The 26243-nt window shown below is 45.1% G+C and overlaps 2 protein-coding genes and 2 pseudogenes across 2 annotated transcripts; 3 read left to right on the forward strand and 1 right to left on the reverse strand.

The window, feature by feature from the left end:
- Window positions 1–1982: 1982 nt before the first annotated feature.
- Window positions 1983–4604, forward strand: LOC139918974 (trace amine-associated receptor 13c-like). The gene is made up of 3 exons (XM_071908519.2): window positions 1983–1998; window positions 3207–3496; window positions 3785–4604. Exons 2-3 carry the CDS (start codon window positions 3321–3323, stop codon window positions 4602–4604), a joined length of 996 nt encoding a protein of 331 aa, XP_071764620.2. The 5' UTR covers window positions 1983–1998; window positions 3207–3320.
- Window positions 4605–11463: 6859 nt separating this feature from the next.
- LOC144539912 (trace amine-associated receptor 13c-like) lies at window positions 11464–12678 on the forward strand. Its single transcript, XM_078286231.1, has 2 exons — window positions 11464–11636; window positions 11871–12678. Exons 1-2 carry the CDS (start codon window positions 11464–11466, stop codon window positions 12676–12678), a joined length of 981 nt encoding a protein of 326 aa, XP_078142357.1.
- A 3474-nt stretch (window positions 12679–16152) lies between these two features.
- On the reverse strand, window positions 16153–18795 carry LOC139920928 (uncharacterized; annotated as a pseudogene).
- Window positions 18796–21507: 2712 nt separating this feature from the next.
- Window positions 21508–25789, forward strand: LOC144539882 (trace amine-associated receptor 13c-like; annotated as a pseudogene).
- The last annotated feature ends 454 nt before the right edge of the window (window positions 25790–26243 follow it).

The raw sequence follows: 26243 nt of genomic DNA on the forward strand, positions 1-26243 counted from the left end.
GACTGGGAGACAGGCTGGTGGCTAGCAGGCCCGAAGCTAGCAAACTGGGAGAAAGGCTGGTGGCTAGCAGGCCCAAAGCTAGCAAACTGGGAGACAGGCTGAAGGCTAGCTGGCCGGTTGCTAGCAGACAAGGCTGCTAGACGGGCAAGGTAAGCAGGCAGGGAAAGGGGCTGAAACCCCCCAGAGCTTTCTTCCACTGCCGGGAGACGAGAGGTTTGGGGCTTGAGTGCACTGGGGATTGAGAGTGCAGGGGAGACAGACAAGCAGGCAGGGAAAGGGGCTGAAACCCCCCCGGGGCTTTCTTCCACTGCACCGGGACAAGAGAGGGTTGGCTGTGTCCGCTGGGTTCATGACTGGCCGGATCATACTGTTACGGCTAGGCAAGTGAACCCAAGTGCAGACACAGAGACAAGAGGCAATGAGCACAGTTCAAAAGACAGTTTATTTACTGGGCTGGTAGCTGGAAGCTGGAGCGAGGACCTGGGCAGGCAGTCAGAAACCTGGAGCTGAGGATTGGCATGAGGCTGGGCCAAGGCAGGACAGGGAAAGTGCAGAGGAGAGCCAGGCAGAGCGGGCTCCAAAGAGCGGGGAGCCGAACTGATCCGACGAGGGAAGCAGGCGAGGCAGGAAGACTGGGGATAGAGGCTGGAGTCTGGCTGGCAGGCTGAATGGTAGCAGAGTCTTTGGAAGAACAAAGTGTATGATCCGGCGGAGAGTGGATGGCAAACTGGGGATAATATACTGTGGGCTGATGAGCTGATGGAAAGCAGGTGAGCAGACTGGAGATGAGCAGATTACAGGCAGGTGTGCAAGAAGAGCTTGAGCTGGGAGTCAGGAGAACGAGGGGAGACCACGCCCACACACAACAAGACAGAAAGAGAGAGACAGACAAAAGAGCACTGGGAACACAGGGAAAAGGAAACAAATGTGAAATTAAAATGTGACTTACGGTTGCATGTCCTATGAAAACGCTGGGGAATCGAACCCTGGTCGCCGACATTGAAGGCAAATGTATACGGCCATCCCCCATCCCCGACCACAACAGCCTTACTAGCCACCGTGCTACTTCAATGTCACGGTACTTCCTGTTTATAGTTGTGTCTCCTTCACGTAACTGTATCGTGCTGGGAACACGTAAATTTAACACTTTACGTTCCACCAACACATAATTCGCTGTTAACATGTCGTGTTCATTTCACATTTTTCTGTGAGATCGGTCTGTAATTTTTTAACACCCTGCTCATATGTCAGTTTTTTCACGCTTCCCATTCATTTTCTATGTAAGCGGCCGTGCAATGCATTCTGGTAGTGCCGCAGTGCGTTTCGAGAGACGGCACATCACGTTGGCCACTCCACATTTACATAAAGTTGAGCTCTATTCTACTTTATGCAAATCAGGGGCGTCCAAATTGACTTGCCGCCTCTCAAAACTCCCAAAACTCATGTACAAACTTTTAAACTAGCCGCTGTCGATCTAAAATGAATACAGATTCAGCAACTGCATGGCTTATTATGCTGCTTGAGGACAAGCCTACGCTTGAGACGGCTCTTCCAATTTCTGCTCAGATTTAAAGTGCAGTCGCTGAAGCTAAAGCTATGGCTACTACCGGAGCAGCAGCTGAAGCCATGGTTGGCATGGTGCGTGGGAATACTTTTCGCAGAGGAGGGAGGCACAGGCATGAACAGAAACATCGTCGTCCTCCAGACCGCCTTCAAGGACAGCTGCGATGAACAGCTTAACGGCTGCTGGTAAAACATGCTGCCGCTGCGGATCCTCAACACACATTGCAAGTTATCCCAAGTGCCCAGCTAAATCGGCCACATGCAGACAGCGCAAAAAACATGGACATTTTGCCAGGGTTTGCAGGAGTAAGACCACTTCATACAACGTGGGAGAGGTGTCCAGTGAGTGTGTTACAGTACTACTAGTTGATGAGGATGATGTGACTACACTGAATAGTAAACTGATATGCAATGTCTCCCTTAATGCGTCAGATGGCCCTACAATTACTGCTGACTTGATAGTCGATACTGGTTCTACTGTCTCTATTCTCCCTGAGCATATGCACAAGAGACATTTCAGTCATGTGACCCTTTCAAAGCCCAGAGCTAGACTTGGCTTCTTGGAACTGAAGGTGACGTACAATACAAACTGTGCCTCCAAGTACATTCATATTGTACCAGCAGGAACATCCATCTTGGGCATGGATCTCTTCAAAGCCCTGCATCTTGAGATGAATGAAGTTGTTATTATTATAACTGAGGTTCACACTACTGTTGACACACACTACAGAGACTGGAACAGTTACTGGCTTTGACCACAACATCACAGTGAGACCTGAGGTATGGCCTGTGCAGCAAAAGTTACGCCGTCTGCCCTTTGCTGTACGTGATGCAGTCTCCCAGCAGCTACAGAGATTGGAGAATGACTGTGTCATTGAACGCATCAATTCATCACCATGGACTCTCTGACCAGCCTCCCTCATGCTCAACCCATGTTGACCAAATGGTGAACCAAAGTGACCTGGATCTCATCTGAGATAACTGTTCTCCTTGCACTTCTTTGTCCTCGTCCTCCTCTTCCTCCTCTTACTGTCACTCCTCTTCCTCTAGCTGTCAGTGCAACATTGTTCTCAAACACAAGAGAGCTCACCTGTGGCCTTTTTTATAGAGCTAAAGCTCTGATTTCTGAGTGAACAATTCAGATATTAGTGTTTATATGTGTGATGAGTGGATGTTGCCAATTGGTAAATGAATTTAAGCATTTGGGATGGCAGTGCTCCAAATGAACACATGTGATTTTAGTTTTTGAATACTGTGCTAATCTAGAGAATGAGGGAAAACTACACAGTAGTTACTGTGTGTTGTGTTTTGCAAAAAGTGTGATTGAGAATTGCAAACTGAGTGAAAAGCAGAAAATGTGCTTGTAGGTTTGCAGACTTGGTTTACGGATTTGATACATGAGTTTCAGGTTTTAGTGATTGTGTCCCAAGTTCCAGTTTTAGTGTGTAAACAAAAAGGGACGAGGAGAAGGGAAATCAGAGCAGGGAGGTAAAGGTGATGAAGAGAGGTGAAGGAGAGAGGGAGTGATGAAGATGAAGATGAAGATGAAGAGGATTATTCCAGAAGGCAGCGAGGCAGGGATTGAGGGAGGAGGCACCAGTCTGTAGAGAGAAAGAGTGAAAAAGAGATGAAGGGATGGAGAGACAGAAAGAGTGAAAGAAGGGAGGGAGGAAAGACATAAATCAGCTGTGTGATAGAGAGCTTTGGTCAGAAAGCTGCCAGACCTCAGCAGCTTCTCCTCTCCTCCTCTCTCTCTGATGATGGAGACCCTGGAAGGAGGTGAACTCTGCTTTCCACAGCTCCTCAACACTTCCTGCAGGAAGCCGACACGTCCTCACTCTGAGGCCATGTTCCTCTACATCCTGCTGTCCTCCATCTCTCTGCTCACCGTGGTTCTCAACCAGCTGGTCATCATCTCCATCTCTCATTACAGGCAGAGATATACTTCTCAGCATAGACTGAAATATTTTTATATTGCTAAATATTAACAGTTAGACTTATAAGAAGAAATGGCTTTGGGCTAGTATGTATATGTCACATAAAGGCTTGTGATGAATACATTCAGGAATTTTGATAATGTTTTTGATCATTTATAATGTTTTACATCTGTTACATCTTGCATTAGATATATTACTATTTCTACTATTATTACTACTACAACTAATGTAACAGTACTTTTGAGACTGCCACTACTACTAATAATGATATTCTCCCACTCCAGGCAGCTCCACACCCCCACCAACCTCCTCCTCCTCTCCCTGGCTGTCTCAGACTTCCTTGTGGGCCTCCTGCTGATGCCGATTGAAATCCTCCATATAGAGTCCTGCTGGTTTCTGGGTGACCTCATATGTGCTCTCTTTTACTATGCTTCCTTCATTGTTACCTCTGCCTCAGTAGGAAACATGGTGCTCATATCAGTCGACCGCTATGTGGCTATTTGTGACCCTCTGTGTTACCCCACCAAAATCACTCAGAGAAGAGTTAAAATCTGTGTTTGTCTGTGTTGGGTCTGTTCTGCTTTCTATAGCAGTCTGATTCTAAATGATCACCTGAAACAACCAGACAGGTATAATTCCTGCATTGGAGAGTGTGTGGTTGTCATCAACAACATTGCAGGAGCTGTTGACCTTGTTGTGACCTTTATTGTTCCCATTACTGTCATCATAGTTCTGTATATGAGAGTATTTGTGGTGGCTGTGTCTCAGGCTCGTGCCATGCGATCCCACATTGTGGCTGTCACACTCCAGCGTTCAGTGACTGTAACTGCTAAGAAATCTGAGAGGAAAGCAGCCAGGACTCTTGGTATTGTGATAGCTGTGTTTCTAATGTGTTTCTGTCCATATTACTATCCCTCTCTTGCAGGCCAGGATACCTCAAGCGGTGCTTTATATTTAGCCATTATGATCTGGCCGCTTTATTGTAACTCTTGTCTAAATCCTGTGATCTATGCCTTTTTCTACCCCTGGTTTAGAAAATCTATTAAACTGATTGTTACACTTCAGATACTGCAGCCTGACTCCTGTGAAGCCAACATACTGTAGAGAGAGGCTGTGAAGCTTGTACAGATGAAGAAAAATATATTTTGGTAAAACACAGTGAATTTGTATGTAACCACATTGTCATGAACTATTCATTCTATGTAAAAAAGAGCTGTAATATATTTTGTAAAGTGCAACAACATGATTTAAAGTAAAATGGAAACATTTCTTGTCCTCATGTTGTTGAAAGGAACTTGTCTGCCTGGTTTCCACAACAGGGCCAAACAGGGCTAGTCAGGGTTTAGTCATCATCTATTTCACTGATTTTACCCAAAACACCACCTCTGTTATTCTTTTCCATCTTAGTGCAAACAGAGATGATTGGTCAGGTGGGCTTCAGTTCCGCATTATTTTTCTCAATTGGTTTTCTCATTGTTCTAATCATTCATAAGCACCATTAAAATCATTTAGGTAAACACAGACATAATACAGAGGTAGATATAACAACAGCATCATTGTTTATTGTTTGTTACACATGGATACAAAAATATGGGATACAAGGTGTGCAATGTAATGAGTAAACATTAAATAAAGCTGCAGAAATTGTGGTCTGTGTCTCCCTCTGATAGATAGATACTTCTATTTGTCCCTGTGGGGAAATTGGTTTGCAGCAAAATCACAAGGCATTTCATCACAACATCACAAAATCACCAGTAGACATACTTGAACATACCCATATCATAATAGTCACAAGTAGACATACAAAGTCATCAGTAGACTACTCGTAGACATAATAGACATACTCGTACATATACCCATACACATACCAGGAGGAGGGGGACAGGCCAGACCAGCTGGACATCTTTTGTGACCAGGAAAGAGTGGCCAAAATGCATGGGGGATACGGTGCTGGTGAATTACCTGTTTAAAAATGTAATGGCTTGTGGAACAAATGAAAACTTGGATCTATTTTTAGTGAATAGATGCTGTTCTTAGTGAGTTTTACACATAGAACATAACCTGCCATCCTTCCATTGTTCATGATTTGCCGTATTGTTCGATTCACATTCCGAAATGTCTTTAAATATTTGTGTAGCCCAGCTTCCTAATCTATAGCTAGGACCTTGCTAGTGGGGTACAACACATAACAACGGTACTAATATACTAGCATACAATAATATATCAATAATCGTATACTACTTTATAGAGGTGTACAGAGACGTCATTATCTGTATCTGTATCTGTTCAACCAACAAAATTATCTGTATCTGTATTCGGATAGAAGACCGGAAGTGGGCGTGGTTTATACCGGAAGTCACGTTAAATCGGGCAAATGTATTTTCTAATCTAATATTCATTGGCAATGCAATTTTTGTGCCTTCAAAGCATCAAATTGATTTAATATTTGCATATAATTAATTATGGAATATATTTCCACATCCTCATACTGTACTTTTCATCTCTCTCTCTTTTTTATTTTTTTTTTATTTTTAACTAAACTAAGTTTTATGAACTGTCTGAACCCCACCACCACCTTATTGTGGCCTTGCACAATTTGCAGATGACTTCAGTTGTATCAGTTGGGCTCATTGTAAAGTGCTCCCAGATAGCACTGCTTGTTTTGCGATTTTGTTTTTGCTGGGGGTGCTGCAGAGTCCATTGCTAGCTTCATAAATCACTTGTTGCTGTCACTTGAACTTGTTGCTGTCTGTTTAAATAACCATGAAATACTTGGTAGGGTGTTAGTGGACGCTAAGTCAAAATTCCATGAAACCTATGGCTGATACATACAGCATGTTACATCTTAAACGGATGAATATTGACTGAAATACAAGGTAAAACGTAGTTTTTTTCAATATTTCGACTGGGTTTTTTAAATGGAGGAAATTAACACATACAGCTAAAAACTACAGGTTCTAAGGTTCATTTTGATGTATAGGTTGCGGAGGTTTGAAAGAAATCCAGCTGCCACACCAGGCTTTTGTGTCGCTACCTCCCGCACATGATGCCTCCTCCTCCTCGATGCGAGAGTTTCCCTGAGTGACAGCCGGGAACGGTCCGCTCTCAGCCCGCTGCCTGCTTTGCGCTGACTCGGTGGGGGCGACTACAGAATATAGCGATCACTTTTCAATATTGTGTAGTAAATGAAACGACTTTCGACTGGGTTTTTTTTAAATGGAGGAAATTAACACATACAGCTAAAAACTACAGATTCTGTGTGGACCGCAAAGACTGTCCATTGTTATTCAAATAACAAACCATTGGTAACAAAGGACATCAAGGCCATCCTCAATACAAAGAAGGGCTTTTAGAGCTGGCAATAGGGAGAAGGTGAGGACAATCCAAGGGGACCTGAAAGTGAAGATCAGGGAGGCTAAAGAGAAGTACAGGAGGAGGCTGGAGCGGAAACTCCAGCAGAACAACATGAGAGAGGTCTGGAGTGGCATGAAGACCATCACTGGTTTCAGGCCGACTGGCGGCAGAGGGGCTGAGGGCAGCTTGGACAGGGCCAATGAACTTAATCTGTTCTTCAATAGATTTGACACGGTGGCCCCTGCCCACCCCCCCCTTAACTCATCTGTTTTCTGCCTCCAACCACCATCTACTCCACCGCCCCCCCCCTCCCCCTTCTTACAGCCCCCCATCCTCCAGTGGAACCCAGAGTAGCCTTGTACTTGGACTACCTCATGGCGTACAGTCGGAAGGGGAAGATTCTTCAGGGCTCCCTGGAGCTTCAGAGAACTGGCAGCAGGGGTATGTACAATGGTTCTCTCAGAACCAACGTCAAGGACTGCGAAGGTCCTCAACATTCGTCCTTCATTCTGTAGGACAACTGGAACAATCTTCAACATGACTCCGGTTGAACAATTTGGTCGGTCCACGAAGCATGCATCTTGTGAGGTGGCATGTACCATAAGGACTTTGTTGGGGTCTGACGATTCCTTTGGTGCAGTGTCATGCAGAATAGTGAGATGGATCTGCTTCCATGTATTACAAGCATTTTTAAGGGTGCATATATTAGCAGGATGGCAAGGGGCACACTTGTAGCATTGGTCATTATTAGCAATCCAGTCTCTAAGTTGTGAGACTGTAAACACCTTTATTTGTGGGCAGGTTGCCAGGAAATGTTCCCAGTTATTACAGTAAGGACAGTATGGCTGGAACTTTGCCCTCCCTTTAGGCTGTTTCTTCTTCACCTATTGTTCGGCTATTGAATGACCGGCAGAACAGGCTGAAGCGCTAGTGAGGTACATAGTTGCAGGAGACTCTCTCTTCCGAGGTTCCTTCCCAGTAGCAAGGAGAATGAAATCACTCTCTTTCCCACTTTCAAAGTATGGTAATCTCGGCTTCAGGATACCATATGCAGAGCCTACAAGTAGCTTCATGATTCCAGCTCCTTCTGCTGTCAGAAGGTAATGCAGGTCCAACTGACATATCTGTGGAAACAGACTGACCTGGAGGCTGGGATGGTGGTTCACTGTCTCCTCCTCTTACTCTCTGTGGATCCTTACTGAGACGAGCAGCAGTATTGGGCAACTGATGGAATGAAGGAGCCTGCTGCGGTGTAGTTGGTTGCTGTGACTGGGAAGATGAGGCTGCAACTGGAGCTTGGCAGAGAGATGAGGTGGGTGAAGAGGATCTGCCCTCTGCTGGAGAAATATTTATCTCCTGAGGTGGCTGGGCTAAGTAACCAGGCTGCTGGGCTCCCTGTAGCCCTTGGACAGAATGCTCGGATGGGTAGTCGGGCTGTCGAGGAGCTGGTCGAAGATATTGTCGAGCTCCTTGCTGCTGAGGAGGCAGTTTTAAGGGTAAGCTAGACCTCTCTCCTCATTTTCCTCCACAAAGGATGACACCATACGAGCTTCTTCCAGTTCCATCTCAACTTTGCGCAACCGTCGCTGCATAACTAGCTGCTTGGCAATAATCTCACGTTCCTTCAAAACAGCTCTGGCTTGCTCATCCAACTTCCTACAACTCTCATCCGCTATTGCTTCCTCTTCATTCTGATTCTTTATTTCCTCTACAGCTAGAAGCTTCATCCTTTCCCTCAGGGTAGCCATTTGGGAGTCACTCAAGAACACTGATCGTTCTTGACTAACCCCACTACCAGTGCTAGCTCCATCTGTATAGCTGGTCCCAGAGCTGCCACTGCGACTAGAGGGCTTTGACTTGGAGCTATATCTAGAGGACTGCTTTGTTCTATATTTAGAATGGTGGGAACTAGGATGGGACTGACTATCCTGTCCTGCCTGTAGATGTTCCATAGGAGTTAAATGCTCACTCAAGCCAGAGTGAGTACTTGGAGGCTTTGCTTGGGCTCCACCCGCAGGACTAGTGATCGCGCCTTGATCTCCAGGCACATCCTCTGTGGTTGTAGGAGCCTGGGAAATTCTCGATGTTGGTAGAGGCTTAGCTTTCCTTATCTCGTCTCTCTTTTTCCTAGTAGTGGGTCGTGTCAACAGATAATGGGAATAGAAAGTAGGAGCCTGCCTCTGACGTTTAGGCCTCAAGTCCTTGTAAGAGTCAGGGGGGGCTCGTGGTTCGCCAGCCTCCATATTGTCTTTTGACCTGTGCTCTGATTTCTGTCCATTTCCTGCCATGACTCACTCTCTGCCGGCTCGAACGACCATTTGTTAGTGACCACCATTTGAGTCACTGGGACAGGGTTGAATGAGAGTGATGGTGACCAGGAACATCACGGTCAGATGACTTGGACAGATGACACACAAAGGAGTTCCACTTTAACCACTGGTCGTGGCAACGATCCGTATCTGCATGTGGATGTGTTCTGGAAGTGAACATAAACAGAGGTAGCAAATTAATATCAAAGAAAAAATACTATCATGAATAAAGAAATATAATACATAACATTATGTTAATTTCCCTAATCACCAACATTATTAACATAATTCATTATAACTCAAATTCGGGGGGCCATAGAGTCCATATTCAATGTTCAAACTGGATGTTGTGAACCAGTGTCCAGCTCAGTAGTCAAACATAAACAGAAGCACATGGCTAATTAATTCAGGCTTGTGACGTCACTTCCCGCTGCCAGTTATACAATCGGAAGTTATCTGGCTGTCTGAAATATCGCCATAACTTCCAAATCCTCTTCATCATAGTCACATTTATCCACAGCATCATTTCCAGCCAGAATAACAAACCAATTGGAAGGACAATCTCATAGGACTGTAAGCTACTCACGTTTCTTCATGGCCGCACACAAGGATTCGGTCGCTCAACCGCGATGGCGAGTGGTAGAGACGGGTCAGGTGAGATACCGAGCGCAGGTTCCAACAACCATATACACCCACTCCCAATCAGCTGGGAAGAGTAGCACTCCTTATTAAAGAGGCAGACTAGTTCAAGCTGCTGCAGGAGTCTTTTCCACAACTGTACACCCTCCATGGCAGGATGATGTGAGCAAGCGGAAGCATGTAGAGGAGGGGGGCAAGCGCTGAACCTTGGGGAACACCTTGGGAGACGGGGGCTGTGATGGATTTGCAGTTTTTGATGTTAATATATTGCCAACACCAATTGGGCAGTCTATTTAAGCTGTCAAACTCACTTGCTCATTCCCTGCTGCAGATGCTACTACCTATGCATCTCACACCCCACCACCAACACCCCAGCATCCACCTTTGGACTCTGTTTCTTCAAGGTTCCTCATGGGGGGTTTGCTATTGATCTCTCCACTAGCTTTTGGCTCCTGTATTTGTGAGTGCTTAAAGGATAACGCTAGTGTTTTTTAATGCATTTCTTACCGTCAACAAATGCTATGAAAATAACAAAATCAACAATGCGTTTGCTCTACTCCCGTTACTTTCTGACTTCCCACGTACCGTTTTTAGCCTTCAACCCGGAAGTCATTGGCTCCAATTGTAAGCTAAAAACCTTGAAATACAGCTCACAAAGACATAGTTTCAATTTTAAAAATCACTAACTGTTACAATGAAAAGTCAGGCTATTGTAGTTATTACTAAATTAAATTCAAATGGGAACAAATTCTTCATTAGCACCGACTATTTTCAGTGCTACGGAACTACTTTCCTGAGATCGCAAGCGTGTTTACAGTCGGCTTATTAAGTTGTTTGAGGAAAAAGTCGGCCGGCCCGGTGCATCGCAATGATGAAATATGCAGCTCAGAGTAACGACATGGCTCTTTGACGTGTTTTTAATTGTTTTTTTAATACAATGGAGTTCTATGGCTACTGAGACATGGCTTCATTGGGCACCGGCTACATGGACGAGACTTGTTGGCAAAACAAAATCATTGCTGATTTTGTTATTTTCATAGGATTTGTTGATGGTAAGAAATGCATTGAAAAACACCAGCGTTGTCCTTTAATACTGGTCTACTCATCATTTTTGTAAGCCCATATAGTCATGTCTCAAATTCAAGAAAGCTTGGAATTCTGTCCATCAGATGAGGCCTATTGTCTGACATCTGGAACACCATTCTTTAATTCTCATTGAAGTCAATTCTAAATTTGATTGATATCATACACCATCTATAACTACTCACACTACAGTGTTCTCCTCCTCCTCCTTCCACACAAACTGTAACATGGTCCCTGGCATATCAATGTAAAAGGTAAAACATACACCTAAGCTACTGTACATTACTACCATGAATTAAACTACTAACATGGTTGACAATGCTGAACTTGTCAGCATAGAAGGGATTGGGAAGAAACAAGAAGGGAAAAGAAAGGAGAGAGAGGTGATGAATTGATGTAAAAAAGAGAGAGGTTAGAGAGTGATGAAGATGAGATGAAGAGGGTGATACAGAAAGTGCGAGCAAGAGGAAGGAAGGGAGGGGAGGGAGGAAAGAGATAAATCATCTGTTTGATAGAGAGCTTTGGTCAGAAAGCTGCCAGACCTCAGCAGCTTCTCCTCTCCTCCTCTCTCTCTGATGATGGAGACCCTGGAAGGAGGTGAACTCTGCTTTCCACAGCTCCTCAACACTTCCTGCAGGAAGCAGATGCGTCCTCACTCTGAGGCCATGCTCCTCTACATTCTGCCATCCTCCATCTCTCTGCTCACTGCAGCTCTCAACCTGCTGGTCATCATCTCCATCTCCCACTACAGGTGGCCATTGATTTTGTCATATACAAATCTTTATAAATCTGGTAGACCTATCAAAAGAAATGGCTGATAGACTAGAACAGATGTACTGTCAAATCTTGGCCTTTGATGAGAAGAAAGATGTTGCTAAACAATGCTTTTTTTTTATTTTTATAATACTAGATATCTACCACATCTAGTGATGATATATACTACTGATACTACATTAATGAATATAATGCTCCTGTTTCTCTCCAGGCAGCTCCACACCCCCACCAACCTCCTCCTCCTCTCCCTGGCTGTCTCAGACTTCCTCGCAGGCTTCCTGATGCCAGTTGAAATCCTGTTCATAGAGGCCTGCTGGTTCCTGGGTGACTTCATGTGTGCTTTGTCTTTCTTTGTTGTCTTTACCATCATCTCTGCCTCTGTAGGAAACATGGTGCTCATATCAGTCGACCGCTATGTGGCTATTTGTGACCCTCTGTGTTACCCCACCAAAATCACTCAGGGAAGAGTTAAAATCTGTGTTTGTCTGTGTTGGGTCTGTTCTGCTTTCTTTGGCAGTCTGATTCTAAATGATCACCTGAGGCAACCAGGCAGGTATAATTCCTGCGTTGGAGAGTGTGTGGTTGTTTTTAACTACATTGCAGGAGCTGTTGACCTTGTTTTCACCTTTATTGCTCCCATAACTGTCATCATAGTTCTGTATATGAGAGTATTTGTGGTGGCTGTGTCTCAGGCTCGTGCCATGCGATCCCACACTGTGGCTGTCACACTCCAGCGTTCAGTGACTGTAACTGCTAAGAAATCTGAGAGGAAAGCAGCCAGGACTCTTGGTATTGTCATAGCTGTGTTTCTAATGTGTTTTTGTCCACATTACTGTCTCTCTCTTGCAGGCCAGGAGAATGTGGCCAGTCCTTCATTTTTGGTCTTTTTGCTCTATTTTAACTCCTGTCTAAACCCTGTGATCTATGCCTTTTTCTACCCCTGGTTTCGAAAATCTATTAAACTCATTGTTACACTTCAGATACTGCAGCCTGACTCCTGCGATGCCAACATACTGTAGAGAGCGGCAGCACTTGGAGATATTTAAATGAGACCTTTTCTATCAAGAGGAAAATGTTCATATTGTTTTTGAGTCAATGAAAGGACAGAAGTCTGGACAAATGAATAAACATGCAGGTATATCCGTAACTGGAATTATCATTTAAACCTGCAATAAGCGATTTCAGACCCTGTAACCAATCCTGAAAATAACTTGTGCTACGTGGAGATTTCCGTGAGACGTAATGATATAAACAAACAGTTTACTGTTTTCACCTCTTTCCTAAAGCTTGTTGTCAAAGTTGGCCTGAGGAATAGCGAATCGATGAAGCGAGCAAGTAAACGTTTTCAACTAGTAAACTTGCTACCTGCCTCTTCACTTGTTATTGTGGGACATGTAACCTTCAGCGGGAGAAAAATCTGGCAAAGCAAGACTGGTAACCGGCGATATTTCTCCTTAGGTACGTTTATTTTAGCCATTAGCCTTTATGCACGGTTTGTCCTTAAGGCCTTCCATCGCCTAGTAGCTTTGCTGTGTGTGTTTTTCAAATGTGTTGCGGTTTCTGTCGCCCTTTAGTGGTCAGAAAAAATCTCTTAGTGTAGCTTTAACATTGTGGGCATTTAGGTGACGCTCTTATCCATATCTGCTTACAATAAGTGAACTGTTATAGGTTCAGTATCTTGCTCAAGGACACTTGGACAAGGTATATGGCTGTATATGGACACACATTGGCTGTTGCAGATATGAAACCTGTGTCTTTTCAGTTACAGGTCTGTCTCCAGCTCTGCCTTTGTATTCATATACCTCATATTCAACTTTTAGTGAGAGAGGATCATTTTTTTCTCATTTGAGTCGTTCTTTGATTGCTATATTCATTTTTTGTTTGGTGTTGTTGTTTCCATCCTCTAAATTTTTGTAAGCACCATAAATGTTTGTAGGCAAGCACCCAGTTTTGTGTAAGCTGTAAATTCAACATTGCCTATGTATATGACAGAAATTATGATATATTTTCATTACAAAAGTTACTACAAACATTGAGTCTTTTCTTTTCTTCCAGAATACCAGTTTCTGTTTAAAGGGAAACATTTGTTGCATGCGATTGAATAAGACCAACAGCCTGGTTCCCTCTAATGGGCCACAGTTTACTACTCTCCAATGTACTCATTAGATCATTGTCACTTACTTGAACTGAAACATCAAGTCTGTGACTCTTTCACCTAGGTTTCTCCAACAGAGATGACCAGCCAGCTGGTTTAGTTTCAGATAAACCCACAGTGCTTTTGACCTTGTCATTGGGGGCAGGACGGCCTTGTGGTTAGTGAGTTCATCTCCCAGCTGAAGGGCCCAGAGTTGGAACTGCCTTGGCAAACCCCACTCTGCCTGAGCATGGAGAAGGATAGCAACTGTTGAGTTTTATGAAATATGCAGTGTTAGATTGTGTGCCTCTAATAGCACATTTGGTCTGGAAGAAGTATTAGTTAAGAAAGAAGTATTCTACTCTTATTTCAATCTTTGTTTGCTGTACATTATTTATTTAATTGTTTTTCTCAATCCAGTCACAGTATTAAGCCTCATCAAATGTTTTTAGGTAAACACACACAGTGCAGAAGATGACAGCATCACTGTTCATTTTGTTTTTTTGACCGATTAGTGGACCAAGATACACAAACAATGTATAAATGAACACAATCAGATGAACAGTATGGCCACAATTAACCAATGAACTTGAAAATGGGTGTGGCTTAACACAAAAAAAACTCCACACCTCTTGGTCCAATTATCGCAAAACTTGGTAGATGCATTAATGGAAGAAAATTTCATGGAAATCAGTCAATAGAGGGCGCATCAAATGCCAAAAACAGGTGTGGCCTAACACAAATTAGATTATAACTCAAAACATGTTTGTACATTCATCACTTAACTTGCTAAATATGTTTCATAAAGCTGTTGAAACGTGTGTACAATTATTCTAAATTCAACCAATAGCGGGCACCACAAATGCCAGAAAAGTGAAAGGGCCTGGCATAAATTTTTCACACATTCCTGTGAGATGGTAAGTTGTGTGCAAATGTTGCAGAGCAAATATTACCCCAATTGGCCTGATAGGGGTGCTATAATTAATGGTCAAAATATACAACTACACCATGATTTACACAAAACTTGGTACACATATCCAGCTACCTTTGTGCTACAAATTTTCCTCAGAACCACCAACCCATTCCCGTTCCCAACTCGTCTTGTATTGAAGCTTTGTCAAATCCCTTGGCGTGACTTTCACTAGCAGGGACCACGCCACAACAATATGTCATTTAAAGGTTTAAGGAAATTCCGAGGTATTGGATGTTGAGGACAAGTGAATGGATGTAAGGGGAGGGGTGAAGGTGGAAGGAGGATGTCGTCTGTTAGGCTGGTCTGGGAGGACGTACTGGAGACCGGGCGGAGGGAGACTCAGTGTGGGGGTTCCATCTCAGGCGTGTTCCCACCTGAGCTGATAACAGGCCCCCAAAAGAGTCAGATTTAGATTGAGCTGAGTTGAGTGTGAGCTTGACGGAGATCGTTAAGATTGTTGCGGATATAGGAGCGATATGCCTGAGATGACCAGCGGCCAAGGACCTGGATGGTTTGATCCGAGATGCTCAGTCTGGCTGCTGTGGATGCTGCGCTGATGCGGAAGGAATGGCTCGAATAGTGTTCTGAAGATATGCCTGAAATGTGGAGGACTCTGTGTAAATGCTTCTGGAACCAGAATCGAGTGGTCATTTTTCCTGTTTCGGTGAGAAAGAGCGGGTGTTGAGGTGATGCCTCGGCGGCATACCTAGAGCTGATGTATTTGGCCAGCGGCTCGTATGGGCTGAGATAGGAGTCGAGGCGGAAAATGTAAATAGGGAAAGAAATTCCCAGCTGATCTGTTTTACTCCTTCGGAGTGTGAATATGAGAGAGTCGGAAGTGTGGATAGTTATATGAGATAGACTGGGATGACGAGAAGGATTATAGGCAGATGAAGTCGGGGCAAATTCGGAGCACCTCAGGAAGCCTAAAAAAGCCAGCAGGAACATGGATTCTAGGGTCAAATCGACCATAGGGGATATGTAGCCTGAACGTAGAGAACGGATGCAGAGGCTGAGATGGTCAGAAGTGAGTGGCAAGCGTCTGGCCGGGAGAGCAGGTTCCTGTTTGCGCAAGCCTTTGATTAACATGGTAACATAGGAATGGGAGGTAGGAGGACAATGGAGGCCAGTGACTAGTTTGAAGAAGAAGTTGATTCCTGCTAAGTAGGTCTGGATGGTGGAGGACCGGATTTTTTTGGACAGAATGAGCATGGGTGATAAAATTGCAGATAGACATGACGTCCAGAGAGGGAAATGACAGCTGGTAGGTGGCATGGTATGCCTTGAAACAATTCCAGCCAGTTAGGTAGGCTGAGAGAGTGCTTGGGGCGAGGCTGTTGAGGATAGCTTCTTGTGAAGCGTTAGAGAGGTTTCCCAGCTGTGGAGCTAGTTGAATGTTGTGGCTGAAAACGATGGTATTGGTATGGGATGAAAATCCGATTCTGGGGCCAAGTGTCTGAATTTCTGGAATGAGAAACGAGACAATGAATCAGCGATGCTGTTGTGGTGACCAGGAATGTGGGCTGCCCGGAGGATGAACTGGTGTTGAGCCAAGATTAACGTGAGTCTGCGCAGGAACTGCATGATGGCTGGAGAACGAGATCGACCTTTGTTTAGGATCTCTACGACCACGGTGTTATCGGAGTGGATGAGTATGGACTTCCTACACCATTCATGCCCCCAAAGAATGGCAGCTATGACAATGGGGTATAGCTCGTGAAGCGCGGATGAAGGAGAGCGGGACTCGGAGTCGAGGGATTTGAACTCTGAGGGCCAAGCAGAAGCGAACCATCTCCCTCCATAGTAGCCACCGAAACCTATGGAGGCAGCTTCGTCTGTGTAAAGTTGGATGTCCTCGGGCTGGGTGATGAAGTCGTCGTAGAAGAAGGAAATGCCATTCCAAGAAGACAGGAAATGTTGCCACATACGCATTTCCATTTTGCAGGCATCGTCCAGAACGACTCTATCGTGGAGAGAGGGGACGGCTGCAGCTTTAGTCAGAAGGTTGGACAGGAAGGATTTTGCTTGTGGAATTATGCGAATGGCATAATTGAGATGACCAAGGAGGGCTAGTAGCTGGCGTTTGGTGCATCTGTCTGCCAGGAGATAATTCGACAGGAGCAGAGTGATGCGCTGTATTTTCTCTGAGGGCAGAGATGCCTGGAAGGAAATTGAGTCCAGGGTGATGCCTAAGAACTCAATGGATGTGCTAGGCCCTGAGGTTTTCTCCTCAGAAAGAGGGACACACAGTTCTGAGAAAACTTTTGTGAGAGTAGTGAGCCCGAGGTGAGGAGGTGAGGCTGGTGGAGTGACGACGAGGAAATCGTCGAGAAGATGGAGTATGTAAGGGAGTCTGTGGTTGTTAGTCAGGATCCAGCACAGGGCTTCTGAAAGAGAGTCGAAGATCCTAGGACTGCTTCTGCAGCCGAAGGTAAGGCGCACAGAAAAATAATATGCACCTTTCCAGCAAACACCGAAAAAACGCCAGAAGTCTGGATGGATTGGCAAGACTGTGAATGCGCTGGTGATGTCTGCTTTAGAAAGCCAAGCTCCGCGTCCTGCTAAACGGATGAGGGTGATGGCATGGTCGATGGTTGCATATTGCATAGAGAAATCGGACTAGGAATGACACTGTTGATGCTCGGAATGTGTGAGCCATGTGGGGAAGACAGGTCCATTATCAGCCTCTTTTTTCCGGAGTATTTCCGAGTGGCGACGCCTATTGGGCTGATGCGGAATACTGGAAAAGGAGGATTGTCGAATGGGCCTATCATGAATCCTTCCTTGACTTCCTTGGCCAATAGGGTGTCGACAGTGTGAGGTTCCGCAAGAGCGGACTGAAGGTTGTGAGAGACGTGGGAAGTATCGGGAAGTACTTCTATACCTGGATGGAAACCATGTGTGAAGCCATCGATGAGAAAGTGAACGAACTGTCTATCTGGATGGTTTTGTAGAGCAGTGGCAAGGACATGTACCTTGGGAGAAGGGCGACAAACTGACGAAGCTGGCTGGGTGGGTGGAGCTGCTGTGGCTAGAGTGTAATTATTGGCACAAGGATAAAAAACATTTGGGTGGGGATGGGGGGGAGGACAGACCAATTGGAAATGAAGGAGGAGGCTGGGAATAACCGACTTGATTAGCCTGTGGCGGGACCCCTTGAGTTGCTGGAAGGGGCTCTCGTGCTGCTGTGTTGGCTGTGAAAGAAAAGGGGGGAGCGGAAGCCGTGTTGCTGTGAGCGGCTGAAGGAAGGGTAGAGGAAGGGATGATGGGATGAAAGGATGTATGTGCACAGGGATTTTGTGAAGCCTGCGAAGACAGGGATGAAAAGAAAGCTGAGATCAGCTGAGAGAAGTCTGAAACGGAGGGAGCAGGCACAGGGGGACATACGACCTGCCCCCCACCAGGGGGGGCTGATGATGCAGGCTGCGGCTGTGGCGGCGGAGGCTCTGTGACGTCACGCCTGACGACACGGGCGGTGGTTGGCTCTGGCGAGGAAGCCGGAAGCGCGGGAGGTACGGTGTTTGTTGTTGCTGTATCGATGGAGGCTGAATATAGTTTAAACAGTGTAGCTTTATTGTCGCCGCGGTGGAAGGGAATGCCTTTCCCTCTCAGGAAACATTGGAGGCGGGCGACGGTCCAGTCTCTGATGTCGGGCTCTGTTTGTGGACGAGGAGACTGCCGAGTGGAAGATGAGGGCGCACCGCGAGTGCGTTGTGGTGGATCGCCGAGGACTATAGGCCTACGTGAGGGGGGCTGCTGCCGATGAGAAGAGGGTTGGAGCCGGCTCCTACGACCATGGTTTTCGGCCCTCGCTGAAGGAGGAGAGGAGGCCTGAGATCTGCTGGGAGTCAGAAAGATCTCGTTGGTGGAGCTTGAGTGGAGAAGCCGACGGGGCCGTGGTACGTTAACCACTGAGCGCAGGCGACTCCGCTGGGGCGCTTGGCTGTGGTCTGGTTGAGGATAACCGGTTCCAAACAAGTCATCATCATCGTCTGAATCGGGTGGATTGAGCCGCAGTTCGGGATCCATGGTGAGTTGACTGTTTGCAATCAAATTTCTGAGTTTACTAATGCTGTCGAGCATTTAGGAGCGATGCACGGTCTGTCTGTTCTCGAGAGATCTGAGACAAACGAGGCAGGATGGGTTGACCAGGTATAAGTAGGCTAGGCAGGTGATTAGAGGTGTGGTTGAGGCGTGGCCCTGCTCCCGAACCTAAGTTAACTAATTAACTTCATATGACGATGCAAAAGGTACCCTTTCGCGAACGCACTGGGTGTTCAATAGATTCCATGGTAAAACCTCTTGCAGCAGTATTGGACGCCTACAACTTTTTTAGCAACAACACTAGTTAGGATATTATTTTAAGAAGCTCACTGATCGGAGGCCATGCATAGTAAATGTCATGGCCATATCCATCTGATTATCAACTTATCACCCCATGGTAAGGATAAGCCACAAATCAGCTATGGAGACTGCCACCTACAAGCTCATAACAGGGTAATCTTCAGAGATATATGTAGGAAACTTAATCTGTAAAGAGATGGGTATTGAGGCAACAACATACTATAATCCTGACCATGTAGGACCATTCAGGAGGTTTGGGGGAGGCAGTAAAGTGCTTCAGAAACAGCAATGTGTCAGGGGCAGGGATTAGGACCCAAATGCAGACAGTCGACGCAGAGAGCTTTTCTGAAGCAAGAAGCTTTAATAACTGAAACTTACGCAGAGTACAAAACAGGAAATCCAAAAAGCAAAAACCGCAACAGGCTGGCAAACAAAGGAAGACAAAAACCAAACCTGGCCGGTAACAAGGCAGGAAGATTTCCACATGAAACACAGAATACAGAGCAGAAGGCGAAGCAGGTAACACGGAGAAACACAACAGACGAACTGGCAATCACACCATGGAACACAGACTATTAATACACACAGACTAACGGAGAAACGAGGAACAGCTGGCAGGAGGGAAAAGAGTCCGGGAGCTGATAGGTGGAAGCAGGCTGGTGAAGGGGGAACAAGGTAACAGGGCTAACGAGGGTGATGCAGGGCAGGTGTGGAGGGAAGGCGCACAGAAGGGAGGAAAGTCCGAGGACATCCGGTGGCTGGTGGGAGGATGGCAGGACTGGGGAGTGAAAGGAGTGGTTGACCAGGACACAGGGGCAGACAGGGGCAGATCATGGCAGACACAAGGGCTAGGGCTGAGAGGGGCAGATCATGGCAGACATTTCAGTCATGTGACCCTTTCAAAGCCCAGAGCTAGACTTGGCTTCTTGGAACTGAAGGTGACGTACAATACAAACTGTGCCTCCAAGTACATTAGGAACATCCATCTTGGGCATGGATCTCTTCAAAGCCCTGCATCTCGAGATTAATGAAGTTGTTATTATAACTAAGGTTCAGGAACTAAGACCACGCCTCAAGCACACATTCAATTTCCTGCTCCACTCTATTTAAATGCACCTAACCATTACCCTTTCTCTTTCTCGTATGTCTCAGTTCTCACATCCCTCCCCCCAAACCCCTTTTTTCTCAGTCTTTCATGCTCTTCTCCCTCAGTACAGGAACCACAGGTGGAAATGATGGAGCCAGAAGACTCCCCATCAGCGAGACAGTGCCCCCACCCTGAGTCCCAATTCCCTGAGTTCCTCGGCTGACCATCGACCCCAACTCATCCGAACCCTCAATTCATCCCCTCGTCTCGACCCCTGATTCATCCCTCTATCCTCGACCCTTGTTTCATCCCTCCGTTCTCAACACCTCTCTCTCTCAATAAACTGTCTAAATACATCTCATAGTGGCGTGGTCTTTGTTTGTGAAAAGATGCTTGTGTCACTACCAGTACACCCCCTACTGTCCCTGTACAGCACACTACTGTTGACACACACTACAGAGACTGGAACAGTTACTGGCTTTGACCACAACATCACAGTGAGACCTGAGGTATGGCCTGTGCAGCAAAAGTTACGCCGTCCGCCCTTTGCTGTACGTGATGCAGTCTCCCAGCAGCTACAGAGATTGGAGAATGACTGTGTCATTGAACGCATCAATTCATCACCATGGACTCTCTGCCTAGCCTCCCTCATGCCCAACCCATGTTGACCAAATGGTGAACCAAAGTGACCTGGATCTCATCTGAGATAACTGTTCTCCTGGCTCTTCTTTGTCCTCGTCCTCCTCTTCCTCCTCTTCCTGTCACTCCTCTTCCTCTAGCTGTCGGTGCAACATTGTTCTCAAACACAAGAGAGCTCACCTGTGGCCTTTTTTATAGAGCTAAAGCTCTGATTTCTGAGTGAACAATTCAGATATTAATATTTATATGTGTGATGAGTGGATGTTGCCAATTGGTAAATGAATTTAAGCATTTGGGATGGCAGTGCTCCAAATGAACACATGTGATTTTAGTTTTTGAATACTGTGCTAATGTAGAGAATGAGGGAAAACTACACAGTAGTTACTGTGTGTTGTGTTTTGCAAAAAGTGTGATTGAGAATTGCAAACTGAGTGAAAAGCAGAAAATGTGCTTGTAGGTTTGCAGACTTGGTTTAGGGATTTGATACATGAGTTTCAGGTTTTAGTGATTGTGTCCCAAGTTCCAGTTTTAGTGTGTAAACAATTGTGGAAAAACTGTAATGTCACAATGCTGAACCCATCATTGCATATGGGATTAGGAAGGGACGAGGAGAAGGGAAATCAGAGCAGGGAGGTAAAGGTGATGAAGAGAGGTGAAGGAGAGAGGGAGTGATGAAGATGAAGATGAAGAGGATTGTTCCAGAAGGCAGTGAGGCAGGGATTGAGGGAGGAGGCACCAGTCTGTAGAGAGAAAGAGTGAAAAAGAGATGAAGGGATGGAGAGACAGAAAGAGTGAAAGAAGGGAGGGAGGAAAGACATAAATCAGCTGTGTGATAGAGAACTTTGGTCAGAAAGCTGCCAGACCTCAGCAGCTTCTCCTCTCCTCCTCTCTCTCTGATGATGGAGACCCTGGAAGGAGGTGAACTCTGCTTTCCACAGCTCCTCAACACTTCCTGCAGGAAGCAGATGCGTCCTCACTCTGAGGCCATGCTCCTCTACATTCTGCTGTCCTCCATGTCTCTGCTCACTGTGGTTCTCAACCAGCTGATCATCATCTCCATCTCTCATTACAGGCAGAGATATACTTCTCAGCATAGCCTGAAATATTTTTATATTGCTAAATATTAACAGTTAGACTTATAAGAAGAAATGGCTTTGGGCTAGTATGTATATGTCACATAAAGGCTTGTGATGAATACATTCAGGAATTTTGATAATGTTTTTGATCATTTATAATGTTTTACATCTGTTACATCTTGCATTAGACATACTACTATTTCTACTATTATTACTAATACAACTAATGTAACAGTACTTTTGAGACTGCCACTACTACTAATAATGATATTCTCCCACTCCAGGCAGCTCCACACCCCCACCAACCTCCTCCTCCTCTCCCTGGCTGTCTCAGACCTCCTTGTGGGCCTCCTGCTGATGCCGGTTGAAATCCTCCATATAGAGTCCTGCTGGTTTCTGGGTGACCTCATATGTGCTCTCTTTTACTATGCTTCCTACATTGTTACCTCTGCCTCAGTAGGAAACATGGTGCTCATATCAGTCGACCGCTATGTGGCTATTTGTGACCCTCTGTGTTACCCCACCAAAATCACTCAGAGAAGAGTTCAAATCTGTGTTTGTCTGTGTTGGGTCTGTTCTGCTTTCTATAGCAGTCTGATTCTAAATGATCACCTGAAACAACCAGACAGGTATAATTCCTGCACTGGAGAGTGTGTGGTTGTCATTAGCTATATAGCAGGAGCTGCTGACCTTGTTGTGACCTTTATTGGTCCCATTACTGCCATTATAGTTCTGTATATGAGAGTATTTGTGGTGGCTGTGTCTCAGGCTCGTGCCATGCGATCCCACATTGTGGCTGTCACACTCCAGCGTTCAGTGACTGTAACTGCTAAGAAATCTGAGATGAAAGCAGCCAGGACTCTTGGTATTGTCATAGCTGTGTTTCTAATATGTTTCTGTCCATATTACTATCCCTCTCTTGCAGGCCAGGATACCTCATCCAGTGCTTCATATTCAGCCTTTGGGATCTGGCTGCTTTATTGTAACTCCTGTCTAAATCCTGTGATCTATGCCTTTTTCTATCCCTGGTTTAGAAATACTATTAAACTGATTGTTACACTTCAGATACTGCAGCCTGACTCCTGTGAGGCCAACATACTGTAGAGAGAGGCTGTGAAGCTTGGACAGACGAAGAAAAATATATTTTGGTAAAACACACAGTGAATTTGTATGTAACCTCATTGTCATGAACTATTCATTCTATGTAAAAAAGAGCTGTAATATATTTTGCAAAGTGCAACAACATGATTTAAAGTAAAATGGAAACATTTCTTGTCCTCATGTTGTTGAATGGAACTTGTCTGCCTGGTTTCCACAACAGGGCCAAACAGGGCTAGTCAGGGTTTAGTCATCATCTATTTCACTGATTTTACCCAAAACACCACCTCTGTGATTCTTTTCCATCTTAGTGCAAACAGAGATGATTGGTCAGGTGGGCTTCAGTTCCATATTATTTTTCTCAATTGGTTTTCTCATTGTTCTAATCATTCATAAGCACCGTTAAAATCATTTAGGTAAACACAGACATAATACAGAGGTAGATATAACAGCATCATTGTTTATTGTTTGTTACACATGGATACAAAAATATGGGATACAAGGTGTGCAATGTAATGAGTAAACATTACATAAAGCTGCAGAAATTGTGGTCTGTGTCTCCCTCTGATAGATAAATACTTTTATTTGTCCCCGTGGGGAAATTGGTTTGCAGCAAAATCACAAGGCATTTCATCACAACATCACAAAATCACCAGTAGACATACTTGAACATACCCATATCATAATAGTCACAAGTAGACATACAAAGTCATCAGTAGACTACTCGTAGACATAATAGACATACTCGTACATATACCCATACACATACCAGGAGGAGGGGGACAGGCCAGACCAGCTGGACATCTTTTGTGACCAGGAAGGAGTGGCCAAAATGCATGGGGGATACGGTGCTGGTGAATTACCTGTTTAAAAATGTAATGGCTTGTGGAACAAATGAAAACTTGGATCTATTTTTAGTGAATAGATGCTGTTCTTAGTGAGTTTTACACATAGAACATAACCTGCCAACCGTCCTTCTTGTTCATGATTTGCCGTATTGTTCGATTCACATTCCGAAATGTCTTTAAATATTTGTGTAGCCCAGCTTCCTAATCTATAGCTAGGACCTTGCTAGTGGGGTACAACACATAACAACAATACTAATATACTAGCATACAATAATATATCAATAATCGTATACTACTTTATAGAGGTGTACAGAGACGTCATTATCTGTATCTGTATCTGTTCAACCAACAAAATTATCTGTATCTGTATTCGGATAGAAGACCGGAAGTGGGCGTGGTTTATACCGGAAGTCACGTTAAATCGGGCAAATGTATTTTCTAATCTAATATTCATTGGCAATGCAATTTTTGTGCCTTCAAAGCATCAAATTGATTTAATATTTGCATATAATTAATGATGGAATATATTTCCACATCCTCATACTGTACTTTTCATCTCTCTCTTTTTTATTTTTTTTTTATTTTTAACTAAACTAAGTTTTATGAACTGTCTGAACCCCACCACCACCTTATTGTGGCCTTGCACAATTTGCAGATGACTTCAGTTGTATCAGTTGGGCTCATTGTAAAGTGCTCCCAGATAGCACTGCTTGTTTTGCGATTTTGTTTTTGCTGGGGGTGCTGCAGAGTCCATTGCTAGCTTCACAAATCACTTGTTGCTGTCACTTGAACTTGTTGCTGTCTGTTTAAATAACCATGAAATACTTGGTAGGGTGTTAGTGGACGCTAAGTCAAAATTCCATGAAACCTATGGCTGATACATACAGCATGTTACATCTTAAACGGATGAATATTGACTGAAATACAAGGTAAAACGTCATTTTTTTCAATATTTCGACTGGGTTTTTTAAACGGAGGAAATTAACACATACAGCTAAAAACTACAGGTTCTAACCTTCATTTTGATGTATAGGTTGCGGAGGTTTGAAAGAAATCCAGCTGCCACACCAGGCTTTTGTCTCGCTAGCTCCCGCACATGATGCCTCCTCCTCCTCGATGCGAGAGTTTCCCTGAGTGACAGCCGGGAACGGTCAGCTCTCAGCCCGCTGTCTGCTTTGTGCTGACTCGGTGGGGGCGACTACAGAATATAGCGATCACTTTTCAATAATGTGTAGTAAATGAAACGACTTTCGACTGGGTTTTTTTTTTAAATGGAGGAAATTAACACATACAGCTAAAAACTACAGATTCTGTGTGGACTGCACTGTCCCAACAAAGACTGTCCATTGTTATTCAAATAACAAACCATGGGTAACAAAGGACATCAAGGCCATCCTCAATACAAAGAAGGGCTTTTAGAGCTGGCAATAGGGAGGAGGTGAGGACAATCCAAGGGGACCCAAAAGTGAAGATCAGGGAGGCTAAAGAGAAGTACAGGAGGAGGCTGGAGCGGAAACTCCAGCAGAACAACATGAGAGAGGTCTGGAGTGGCATGAAGACCATCACTGGTTTCAGGCCGACTGGCGGCAGAGGGGCTGAGGGCAGCTTGGACAGGGCCAATGAACTTAATCTGTTCTTCAATAGACGGTGGCCCCTGCCCACCCCCCCCCCCCTTGACTCATCTGTTTTCTGCCTCCAACCACCATCTACTCCACCGCCCCCCCCTCCCCCTTCTTACAGCCCCCCATCCTCCAGTGGAACCCAGAGTAGCCTTGTACTTGGACTACCTCATGGCGTACAGTCCGAAGGGGAAGATTCTTCAGGGCTCCCTGGAGCTTCAGAGAACTGGCAGCAGGGGTATGTACAATGGTTCTCTCAGAACCAACGTCAAGGACTGCGAAGGTCCTCAACATTCGTCCTTCATTCTGTAGGACAACTGGAACAATCTTCAACATGACTCCGGTTGAACAATTTGGTCGGTCCAAGAAGCATGCATCTTGTGAGGTGGCATGTACCATAAGGACTTTGTTGGGGTCTGACGATTCCTTTGGTGCAGTGTCATGCAGAATAGTGAGATGGATCTGCTTCCATGTATTACAAGCATTTTTAAGGGTGCATATATTAGCAGGATGGCAACGGGCACACTTGTAGCATTGGTCATTATGAGCAATCCAGTCTCTAAGTTGTGAGACTGTAAACACCTTTATTTGTGGGCAGGTTGCCAGGAAATGTTCCCAGTTATTACAGTAAGGACAGTATGGCTGGAACTTTGCCCTCCCTTTAGGCTGTTTCTTCTTCACCTATTGTTCGGCTATTGAATGACCGGCAGAACAGGCTGAAGCGCTAGTGAGGTACATAGTTGTGGGAGACTCTCTCTTCCGAGGT

This window comes from Centroberyx gerrardi, chromosome 10, assembly GCF_048128805.1.
Source record: "Centroberyx gerrardi isolate f3 chromosome 10, fCenGer3.hap1.cur.20231027, whole genome shotgun sequence".
NCBI lineage: Eukaryota > Metazoa > Chordata > Actinopteri > Beryciformes > Berycidae > Centroberyx > Centroberyx gerrardi.

Bases quoted from the DNA above. Each gene is read 5' to 3' on its own strand.
- LOC139918974 (XM_071908519.2), top strand. From the start codon at position 3,321: ATGATGGAGACCCTGGAAGGAGGTGAACTCTGCTTTCCACAGCTCCTC. The intron at 3,497-3,784 runs GCAGAGATATAC...CTCCCACTCCAG, and splicing joins ATCTCCATCTCTCATTACAG to GCAGCTCCACACCCCCACCA.
- LOC144539912 (XM_078286231.1), top strand. From the start codon at position 11,464: ATGGAGACCCTGGAAGGAGGTGAACTCTGCTTTCCACAGCTCCTCAAC. The intron at 11,637-11,870 runs GTGGCCATTGAT...GTTTCTCTCCAG, and splicing joins ATCTCCATCTCCCACTACAG to GCAGCTCCACACCCCCACCA.